The sequence below is a fragment of the Rhinichthys klamathensis genome, unplaced genomic scaffold (assembly GCF_029890125.1).
Source record: "Rhinichthys klamathensis goyatoka isolate OS25496 unplaced genomic scaffold, OSU_Roscu_1.1 h1tg000209l_1, whole genome shotgun sequence".
Taxonomy (NCBI): Eukaryota; Metazoa; Chordata; class Actinopteri; order Cypriniformes; family Leuciscidae; genus Rhinichthys; species Rhinichthys klamathensis.
Window position 1 is genome coordinate 2,690,451 of NW_026606734.1, and position 12,257 is coordinate 2,702,707.

General features: G+C 42.0%; 1 gene segment (V, D, J or C); it reads right to left on the reverse strand.

Annotated features, from left to right (window-relative positions):
- Positions 1–6,704: 6,704 nt before the first annotated feature.
- On the reverse strand, positions 6,705–11,230 carry LOC130097066 (immunoglobulin kappa variable 3D-7-like). The segment is given in 3 exon segments: positions 6,705–7,161; positions 7,267–7,338; positions 11,008–11,230. Coding segments are annotated over 3 exon segments (630 nt in total).
- Positions 11,231–12,257: the final 1,027 nt, after the last annotated feature.

The window sequence follows — 12,257 nt, forward strand, 5'->3', positions numbered from 1 at the left end:
CTTGTAGGTCCTGCCTGATGTTAGAGGCAGGGGCGGAGCCTACCCCCAAAAAGTAAAGAATATGTGATGAATTCCGTACATACCTATGAGGATTCTGAAAGGCATGCAGAAGAATTAATAAAATAGGGAAGACAATTGGACAACTTCTTTATTGCTTATCTTAAGGTGAGGTACTGTATGTGAAAGATTAAACCTACGAGATATACTGAGATAAAGATAATTGATTAGAAGCTTTAAAAGATCGAAATTGGGAATGTCACTATATGTGACCTGAACTTCTCATCTTCTGAATATGAACAGAAGCCACGTCTCCCCCCAAAACTTGAGATGGAGATTTTAAATGAAGCCTCGATAGGCTGAGATTTTAAGATGCATACATCCTGGGTATGAATATAGGGAGTAAATAAATAAAAGCAAAGTTAAATAGCATATGCACCAGCCCTCGTCTTTCTTTAAAAATAGGTCCGTAATTGACCTTACATTTATAAATAATGAGGCTGTCACCAGGCGACTTCCCGAGGAGCCACGAAAGGCAGAGATGACACATTAACTGCTATCAGGGAAGCTACGATATGCGCAAAATATTTGCTTTAGCGTACAGTAGTGATGTATGTCTCGAGACCAGTCTTGGTCTCGAGACCGGTCTCGAGACCACTTTTACGTGGTCTCGGTCTTGTCACGGCCTTGACGGTCTTTGGTCTCGGTCTTGTCTTGGTCTCGGACCTCTCGGTCTTGTCTAGGTCTCGCTGTCTCAGACCGACATAGTGGTCAGGGGATTGAGCAATACAATACTACAATATCCACGACGATATCCGCAACGGATTGAAGCGCGCGTCCGAGTGAAGACAGTGTGGTGCGCGCGAGCCACGCGAGAAAACACTGTATCCGCGCCACTGATTGCAGCGGCAACGAGCACTTTGATCACTTGATTTAAAAAACACATTTCATGTACAGTTTTTGATATATTAATATTTAGTAAAACACATATCAGTGACATGATGGGTTTTACCTTCATTCAGGAGATTTTGGGTAACTGCACAACTGACAGATGACTTTGAGCGCACCGCCAACGGTGTGTGTGTGTGTGTAACCATAGCGACAAAAACGACCAACTTTCGGATCCTGCACTTAAGCCTATAATTTCGTTTTTAAAAATATAATTATGTATTTAAAAGTTGCAGAATGGATTCATTTGGAGACTTCGAAATCAGCAGAGATAGGCAGGCAATGCAAAACAACATTTGACAAGTTATTGCTTAGCTTCAACACTAATGTTTTTTTCCCCTCCGGTCTCGACTTGGTCTCGGTCTTAGTCTCGACTTGGTCTTGGTCTCGACTTGGTCGGTCTTGGTCTTGGTCTTGGTCTTGTCTTGGTCTCGATACCATCTGGTCTTGGTAGTGTCTTGGTCTCGGTTTAGGCGGTCTCGACTACAAGTCTAGCGTACAGTCATGAAAGCTCGGTCAATTGTAATGTCTCGGTAGGCTGAGTTCATGTATCGGAACCGAGATTAGTTGAAAGCTCGATAGCATAAATGTAATAGGCTACGTATAGCCATGAACGATCACAGTGATTGTAAAATAGGTCCGTGATTGACCATATATTTATAAATGATGAGGGCAGTTGCCAGGTCGACTTTCCGAGGAGGCACGAGAGGCAGAGATAAGACATTGAGATGATTACAATCGGGAAAGCTACGATTTGAGTTTATGAACCAAGCCATTTCATCGGCCATGAAAAAAGTTGGCTTAGAGTACAATCATGAAAGCTTGTTCAATAGTGATGCCTCGATAGGCTGAGTTCATGCATCAGATCGAGATAAGTCGAAAGCTTCGATAGCATTAATTTAATAGGCTACGTTTAGCCATGAAACAATACCAGTAATCGAAAAATAGGTCCATGATTGACTTTATATTTATAATGATAAAGGCTGAAGCCAGGGAGTCTTTACCGAGGAGCCATGATAGGCAGAGATATGACATTAAGATGATTACAACCAGGAAAGCTACGATATGCATTTATGAACAAAGGCCACGATCGGCCATGAAATAATTGTCTTTAGGGTTCCAATCCTGAAAGCTTGTTCGATAGCGATGGCTCGATAGGCCGGTGCCTCGATAAGCCGATGCCTCGATAGGCCGGTGCCTCGATAGGCCGTTGCCTCGATAGGCCGATGCCTCGATAGGCCGATGCCTCGATAGGCCGATGCCTCGATTGGCCGATGCCTCGATAGGCCGTTGCCTCGATGAAATAATTGTCTTTAGGGTTCCAATCCTGAAAGCTTGCTCGATAGGCCGTTGCCTCGATAGGCCGGTGCCTCGATAGGCCGATGCCTCGATAGGGCGGTGCCTCGATAGGCCGATGCCTCGATAGGCCGATGCCTCGATAGGCCGATGCCTCGATATGGCCGTTGCCTCGATAGGCCGATGCCTTGATAGGCCGATGCCTCGATATGGCCGTTGCCTCGATAGGCCGATGCCTCGATAGGCCGGTGCCTCGATAGGCCGTTGCCTCGATAGGCCGTTGCCTCGATAGGCCGGTGCCTCGATAGACCGATGCATCGATAGGCCGTTGCCTCGATAGGCCGTTGCCTCGATAGGCCGATGCCTCGATAGGCCGATGCCTCGATAGGGCGGTGCCTCGATAGGCCGATGCCTCGATAGGCCGTTGCCTCGATAGGCCGATGCCTCGATAGGCCGTTGCCTCGATAGGCCGATGCCTCGATAGGCCGATGCCTCGATAGGGCGGTGCCTCGATAGGCCGATGCCTCGATAGGCCGTTGCCTCGATAGGCCGTTGCCTCGATAGGCCGATGCCTCGATAGGCCGATGCCTCGATAGGCCGGTGCCTCGATAGGCCGGTGCCTCGATAGGGCGGTGCCTCGATAGGCCGGTGCCTCGATAGGCCGGTGCCTCGATAGGCCGTTGCCTCGATAGGCCGGTGCCTCGATAGGGCGGTGCCTCGATAGGCCGATGCCTCGATAGGGCGGTGCCTCGATAGGCCGATGCCTCGATAGGCCGGTGCCTCGATAGGCCGATGCCTCGATATGGCCAAGTTCATGCATCAGAACTGAGATTAGTCGAAGGCTTCGATAGCATTATTGTAATAGGCTTCGTTTAGCAATGAAACATTACCAGTGATCGTAAAATAGGTCCATGATTAACCTTACATATATGATGATAAAAAGCTGAAGCCAGGGCGACTTTTCAGAGGAGCCACGATAGGCATAGATATGACATTAAGATAATTACAATCAGGAAAGCTACGATATGCGTTTATGAACGAAGGCTGCGATCGACCATGAAATATTTGTCTTAGAGTACAATCATGAAAGCTTGTTTAATAGTGAAGCCTAGATAGGCTGATGCCTCGATTGGCTGAGTTCATGCATCAGAACTGAGATTAGTCGAAAGCTTCGATAGCATTAATGTAATAGGCTACGTTTAGCCATGTAACGATACCAGTATTCGTAAAATAGGTCCATGATTGACCTTATATTTATTATGATAAAGGCTGAAGCCAGGGACACTTTTCCGAGGAGCCACGATAGGCAGAGATATAACGTTAAGATGATTACAATCAGGAAAGCTACTATATGCATTTATGAACGAAGCCCGCGATCAGCCATGAAATATTTGGCTTTGGATTACAATCGTGAAAGCTCACACAAGTTATGCCTCGATAGGCAGAATTCATGCGTCAAGTACGAAATCAAGTCGAAAGCTTCGATAACATTAATGAAATAGCCCAAGATTGGTCATAAAATGGCAATAATCGTAGAATTTCAGAAGCTGTGATAGGCTTAAAAATTTTGCAGCAATCAGAAACGAAAGTCATGATAGACATAAGCAAGCAAGGATACGAATAACCTTGGAGCGTTGTTATTATGGTATTTTCAAAGCTATTCTTCATTATCAATTATGGGATGAGTTGATGGTAAAGAACGAAATAAAGAAAGCCACGATTGACTGCGTGTAACTTAACAGATTAGCAGCGAAAAGCGGACGTATGATAGATGTATGGATTGTTAACCACCACCAGTAGCTAGCGAAGAAATTTACCTCGAATGTCGGTTGAGAGGGCTTGTTGAGCATTTTGGGTCATTTCATGTCCCAATGTGATCACACCTTATTCCTGTAGATGGCGGTAATGCACATAGATTGCAAACTGCCAATAAAATTCACAGAAGAAGAAGAAGAAGTCTTTCTGGTAGAACTTCCGCTTCCGCTTTCATTTCTATTAATCTTTTAGTCTGCCTTTACATTGCTTTAATGTGTGATTATTGTAACGTGTCCGAGAGTGAATCCAGCATTTATATGTAATGTCACTTCAGAAACTTTGCAGCGCTGGCCGTCGGTTCTCTTAGCAGGATAAAAAACAATAGTTTTATTCAATGGATTATATAATCTGTAGCCCCGAAAGCGAGACAAGACTTCACTGAGAGACTTGGAGAATATTTTTTACTGTAGTTGGAGTGAAACGTCGCTGTTAATTCCCAAATTTTACACCAAATCCGTGTGTGTTCCTGCAGTTTATGAACATGAGGATCATCACACACACGAGTCCAGTGCCGCTGCTAGCCATTTTGGTGCCCTAAGCATAATTCCTTTTTTATTTAGGATTTTCATTTAGGGGGGCTAAGCCCCTTTTATGATTTATAAAAAAATTTAAAAGCTAAAAAGTAACACTTTAGATTAGGGTCTAATGCTTACTATTAACTAGTTTCATTACCATGCAATGCATGGTTTTATAATCACTGGGATACCGAATTTGAGGCAGGTTAGTTAGGGGTGTTCGGGGGAAATTTGGGATTTTTCTGAACTACAGATGTGCATTTTAAAGATGTTGTGAAGGCAAAAAAAATAAAATTATTCGATAACAACAGCTTTAAAACCATGTCAGTGGGCAGCTGATTATTTTTCTCTCCTCATCAGCATCAGCATCACACTCTTTTTCTCTTTGTTTTTATTTTGCCCTGTCTGTTCCCCTCCTAAAGTTGGCTTTTTTTATTTACTAAAGGTTACAATTTGTATTTTATTCTCAATATGTACACATTCATTATAAATCCTGTGCCTAACATGATGAAAACGGCTTTGTTCATGTTTCTTGTCTCCTCACAATGACAGTAGCCTAAACTATTACACTAGGCTACATGTTACATAGGCCTATTTTCAGTTCAAAATGGCAAAATTAGACAAAACTATATTAGTTTGCCTAATTATTTTTTGTCATTCGTTTAACATTTATGACCTAAAAAAACTGTCAAATAAAGTTAAGTTTAGCTACTTACATCTTATCTCGCACTTGACCGTACACTGAAGCGTCGAGTTGCACTGTTAAAATTCGCGCTCAGCGTCTGTGAACATAAAGCCCGTCTACTTTGATTTGATTGGTCATCTCAAATATTCTGACATTGACGAGCAGTGACAGACCAATGAGGCTCAGATGAACACACACATGAACACATCACACACACACACACACACACACACACACACCCTGTCCTGTTTTTCTGACGTGCTCTCTGTCTCTGCTCGGCGCCGCTGCGGAATGAAGAGGAAGAACGCGCTGAATCTGATTATAACAAGAAGTTTGATGATTGGTTTTTCATTAGGCTATTTTTGGTGCCCCCTCAGCACTTGGTGCCCTACGCACAGCGCGTGATGCGCGTGGTGGGAGCGGCGGCGCTGCACGAGTCTCTGTCAGTCACTGAATAACTGAGTTTGATTGTGAGTCGCGTCTGTCGCGTACTGCTCTGAGACACGAAGGTTGAGGATCCAAATGCAGTTTTATTGAAGCGTTATCCAAAGACGTAATCCAGAAAACAGGCCAGAGGTCTTAAACACCGGGTAATCAGTCCAAACTATAACAGGATCACAGGCAAAAAGGAAAATCCAAGGAAAGGTCGAGATCAAAACCAAGAACACGGGAATAACAGACAGAACGCTCAGATTTGCAGTACAAACACTAAACAAGACTTCGCAGGGAATGAATGTGAAAACCAGGCTATTATAGGGTGAGTTAAACACGGTAATGACAGGTGAATGTGATCGTGGATGATAGTCTGAACTAAGGATTATGGGGAATGGCGTCTGTGGATGTGAGGTACTGTCTGTGGTGGAGCCCTCTTATGGTAATCCTACAGCGTCACACATGATATAAACATCTTCACTTTTATTAATGTTTATAAAATAAATGTAAAAAAAATATGGTGACATGAATATGCTGTTTTTAATAGAGGACAGCTCCTGTTGGGTAATCTTAAATTTTTGAATAAATGTTTATATTATTGCTAATTCCTCCATACATTTATATTAATATAAATTATTATAATCTGCTCTGAAATTGAGGGATGTATTTATATGATGCTGTTAATATCTGAATTATGAGGGATTAACTATAAATCAACAGACTTATTAACCTGGTCAAGCTGAACGTGTGTATGATTCTGATGATGCAGTTTAGAAAGAAGAATAAATTAAATTATAAATGCAGAAAATAAAAAATGTGGTGAAGGATTGAAGAATATCCACTGAAGTGAAAATCAAAAGTGACTGAATTTCTACATGAAGGATGTAATAGGAAACAGGAGACAAATACAGTCTGACTTCTGAAAAATCACAATCAAAAATATTAAAAACTGATGAAGCTCAAGAAAATGATGTACAATAAGATCATATTGAGTCATTTTTTCACTGTGTGTGTGTGTGTGTGTGTGTGTGTGTGTGTGTGTGTGTGTGTGTGTGTGTGTGTGTGTGTGTTTGAGCAGCTGCAGTTTCAGTTCAGTCACTGTGACTCTGACTGACGGAGGTTTTTGTACGACTCTTTATCACTGTGTGAACACATGTTTATTGTTGATGACGTGGAAACTCTGACAGTAATAATGTCCAGCATCTTCAGTCTGGACTCCACTGATGGTCAGAGTGAAATCACTGTTAGATCCACTGCCACTGAATCTAGATGGAGTTCCTGACTCGAGGCTGTCTGCTGCATAAATCAGGAGTTTAGGAGCTTCTCCAGGTTTCTGTAAGTACCAGGATAGAGGCTGAACACCCCAACCCTGATAGACTTCAGGACTGGTTTTACAGGATATAGTAACTGTGTCTCTGAGATGAACAGGTTTCACTGCAGGCGTCTGAGTGACTGTCACTTCACCAACTGAATCTACATCAAGAAGAATAAATAAACATTCAGAATTACATATTTGGATAATATTTCTAACACAAATGATCAATTAGATTAGAGCAGTTTAACTTCATATTTCCTGACCTGTGAAACAGCTGGAGAACATCCAGATGAAGATGATGAAGATGAAGCTCATGGTTGCTGTTGGTTCAGATTCTCAGTGTTCAGACTCAGAGTTATAAATCCTCCAGAAGCGTGAGCTGTGATGCAAATAATCTATATGTAAATTCAATTCAATTCAATTCAAATTTATTTGTATAGCGCTTTTCACAATACATATTGTTTCAAAGCAGCTTTACAGAAAGTGCATTTCAGAAATGTACATAGAAGAATATAGTTAGTTAATCATCATGTATTAATTTAGGGCATAACATATCGCCGGCGTTGAGTCGTCTCTTCACAGGCGTCGAGTCGTCTCATCGCAGGTGTTGGGGCATCTGAAATCTCCGTGAGAGGCTGGATACAAACTGGAGCTGACGAACGCTATTTACCTCGGGACTAGCGTCCCGAGATAACAGCAGAAAAACAGATGGGAGATAATTAGCGTAGCTGCTGTTCATAATATTAATGCAGTCGATCTGATTCAACAGTGGTATAAAAGGTAAGCATTGTGTGAATGCTTGGCTGAAGAGATGCGTCTTTAATCTAGTTTTGAACTGGGAGAGCGAGTCTGAGCCACGAACAGTATCAGGAAGGCTATTCCAGAGTTTAGGAGCTAAATGTGAGAACGCCCTCCCTCCTTTAGTGGACTTAGATATCCTAGGAATGACCAGAAGCCTCGAATTTCGGGATCTTAAAGAACGCGATGGATTGTAGGGCGATAGAAGGTCCATTAAATACACAGGAGCTAAACCATTTAGGGCTTTATAGGTCAGTAGTAGTACTTTGTAATTGATACGGAACTTAATAGGTAACCAGTGCAGAGATGATAGAATCGGTGTTATATGATCATATTTTCTCGACCTAGTAAGAACTCTAGCGGCTGCATTTTGGACTAACTGTAGCTTGTTTATTGAGGATGCAGGACAACCAGCTAATAAAGCATTACAGTAATCTAGTCTCGAGGTCATGAATGCATGAACTAACTTTTCTGCATCAGAAACAGATAGCATGTCACGTAATTTAGCAATGTTTCTAAGGTGGAAAAAAGCTGTTCTTGTAACATACGAAATATGATTTTCGAAAGACAAGTTGCGGTCTAGTATAACACCCAGGTCTTTTACTGTAGTCGATAAGGTAACAGGACATCCTTCTAAATTAAAGTTGTATTGTAAGAGATTTTGTGGGTAGTTTTTTGGACCAATAAGTAATACCTCAGTTTTATCTGGATTTAGTAGCAGGAAATTACACGTCATCCAGCATTTTATATCTTTAAGACATTCTGTCAATTTAGATAAGTTAGTGTATTCATCTGGTCGTGATGAAATATATAATTGAGTGTCATCAGCATAGCAGTGGAAATTAATTCCATGTTTTCTTATAATATTACCAAGTGGCAGCATATATATTGAGAATAGCAGAGGGCCTAACACCGATCCTTGCGGCACTCCATAGTCTACTGACGTTATCTTCGATTTTTCCCCATTTAAACAGACAAAATGGTAACGGTCCGATAAGTACGATCTGAACCAGCTTAATGCCTGTCCCTGAACACCAATGTAGTTTTGTAGTCGATCCAGGAGTATTTTATGATCTATAGTGTCGAACGCAGCGCTAAGATCGAGTAGAACTAGTATTGAGATACAGCCTTGGTCAGAAGCTAAAAGTAAATCATTTGTAATTTTAACTAGCGCAGTTTCTGTGCTATGATGCGGTCTGAATCCTGACTGAAATTTTTCGTATATCTCATTTTCTTGCAAGAAAGAACACAATTGAGCGGACACAATTTTTTCTAGTATTTTAGACATAAATGGAAGATTTGAAATGGGTCTGTAATTTGCTAAGTTATTTTGATCTAATTGCGGTTTCTTAATAAGAGGTTTTATTACTGCCAGCTTGAATATTTTTGGAACATGACCTAAAGATAAAGACGAGTTAATAATATTGAGAAGAGGCTCTTCCACTACAGGTAACACTTCTTTCAGTAGTTTAGTGGGTATTGGATCTAATAAACATGTTGTTGGTTTAGATGCAATGATAAGTTTATTTAGCTCTTCCTGTCCTACAGTTGTAAAGCGGTGTAGTTGTTCTTGAGGGACGATAATTGAGGCTGAATCACAAGACACCATAGAGGATTGTACATTTACAATTGTATTTCGGATGCTTTCTATTTTCTCATTGAAGTAATTCATAAAATCATTACAACTATACTGTAACGGAATATTTTGCTCTGGTGATGTCTGTTTATTTGTTAGTCTAGCCACGGTGTTAAATAAAAACCTTGGATTATTTTGGTTATTTTCTATTAGTTTGCGGAGATGCTCAGCCCTGGCTGCTTTTAGAGCCTTTTTATAACGTGACACACTGTCTTTCCACGCGATTCTAAAGACCTCTAAATTAGTTTGTTTCCATTTACGCTCTAAGTTACGAGTTTCTCTCTTGATAGCATGTGTAGTACTATTGTACCATGGTGCTTTAGTTTTCTCTCTGTGTAAGGATTCCAACACATGATGCACATAAATCATAACAGTGTTTATGATATTTTTCCATGTTACGAGTCATAAACATTTATTCCTGTGTCTGAAGCTACAGGCTTTCTGATGATTCAAATGAGAAGCATCACTAAGATAAACAAGTTTGTCACTGTGAACTTCATTAGAGGTGTAAAGGTCATTCCAGAGGTCATAGGTCATCAGAATGTATTCAAATTGCTTTAATCATTAATAATACATTGAGATGAATGATAGATTCAGTAGTTTTGATAAAACAGCTATGAGTAATATCTTATCTTGATAAACTTCGAGGGAAAGATAAAGCTTAAAAAAGCTCAAAAACATATGGTGGCAGTTTTGAGTAATGAGACTCTTCACTGGTAGATACATGTGTGACCAGAGGTGTAAATCTTTGGGTAGATGGAGATCTGATTCAAAGCCTCATATTCAAATAAAAGAAAATCATCTCTATCCTAAAACCCCTTAAATGTCGTCCGCTCGCCCAAATAAACAATGATTTCAGTAAAACATCAGTATTTCATCTTTTAAAAATAACAGTGCAGTTTCCACACAATGAAGCGCTTTATTTCAGTGGCCGAGCAATAACATCTTTCTGAATGTGTGAAGTGTGTTTGCTGGAGACTGAAGTGTGTGTGAGAGATCTGTCTTCTGCTCGTGTGAGACTCAGACGCATCGCAGGATTAATAATGAATGATCCCGAAACAGTGAATGGTTACAGACAGACTGATCGTGGGACGGCGGAGCGTCTGATCATGTTAAAGAAGGTTTCTCTCTTTCACTGTCAGTTTGCTCTGAATTCAGTAAATCTGTGACTCTTGTAGATGATGATCTAAACACCGGCTTTATGGAAGATGATTAATAAACTATTCAAGCAACAATATGTTTATGATTCACTTTACAGTGTGATTGTATGATTACAGTAAGAAGGAAAAATAATCATGCTTTATAAAAATACATGAACAACCACGAGAATAGATAAACCAACAATTATCAAAAAATATATTATCAAAATCATTTCTTATTATCTTCAGTAATATTAATGAAGTGCAGCAAAATTGATATTAAGTTAATTTGTGTTTCTTCATTGTTGAGTGTGTGTGTGTGTGTGTGTGTTTGAGCAGCTGCAGTTTCAGTTCAGTCACTGTGACTCTGACTGACGGAGGTTTTTGTACGACTCTTTATCACTGTGTGAACACTGGACCACGGTTGCTACTCATGCAATAATAATGTCCAGCATCTTCAGTCTGGACTCCACTGATGGTCAGAGTAAAATCTTTGCTAGATCCACTGCTGCCACTGAATCTAGATGGAGTTCCTGACTGACGGCTGTTTACTTTATAAATCAGGAGTTTAGGAGCTTCTCCAGGTTTCTGTAAGTACCAGGACACACAGGCTGGGCTGCAGGCTGTATCATCACTACTGAATTTACAGCTCATCTCTACAGTTCCCTTTCGTTGTCACTCCGAGTTCCGTCGGATGACGACGAATGGGGGTTTCGCTTAGAAGCCAATCAACTTCAAATACTTCAAAACGAGCCAATGGCAAAGAAATGCCATGGGTCTGCGGAATTTGCATAGCGTAACTCCGCCTCACCTCGTGAGTATATAAGGAGAACGCTGGCAGCAAACCGGCATGTTTTCGCTTTGGAGCCAAGTTAATCCTTCGTTCCACAAGCCATTCCTGAAATTGTCAGTTCTTCAAACGAGCAAGATTCTCTGGTGTTGGTGTGACGGCGATCTTCGGCGAGCGCGCACTTCCTGCTTATCTGTCTGTGGTTCGACAGCGAGTGTGTTTCTCCCCGAGCGCTTCAACACAATCAGGTTTCTTTTTCTCACAAAAGAGCTTGCACGTGGCACGTCTTTTTAAAGATGCCTCGCCCGTGCACTTCTGGTTGCGGTAGGCTGGTTGACGACTCTGATGGGCACGGGTGCTGCATAGTGTGTTTGGGCATTGATCACGCTAGAGCAGCACTCGTGGATGACTCATGTTCTCTCTGTGGGAACATGACCATCGCAGCATTACGGTCAAGACTCGGTGATCTCGCAAGAGTGAGGGTCCCCTCATCCACACCCCGATCTACTGACTCTAGAAATAGAGCTAGTACTTCGGCTGGTGGCCAGGGTGATCTGAGGGTGACGGTTTGGAACCAAGCGCCGACTATCAGTCCGTGCCCAGCCGCACCCTCTCCAATGCTGCAACCCGTGAGTGTTCAGGGGATTCCGGCGAGATCATCTTCGGGTGTCCCGCGGGTTTCCTTTGGCGCTCCAGAGGAAGATGCCATGTCTATTGCAGCATCACAAGGTGGGTCTGAGTCTGCTGGAAGTGAAGACTCATCACAGCTGCCGCCTTCGGGTGTGACTACAGTTGTGCCAGAGTCAGATCCAGAGATGACGGCCATGCTGTCTCGAGCCGCCGCGAGCATCGGGTTAGAGTGGAACCCTCCGCCCTGCCCCGAGCGCTCGC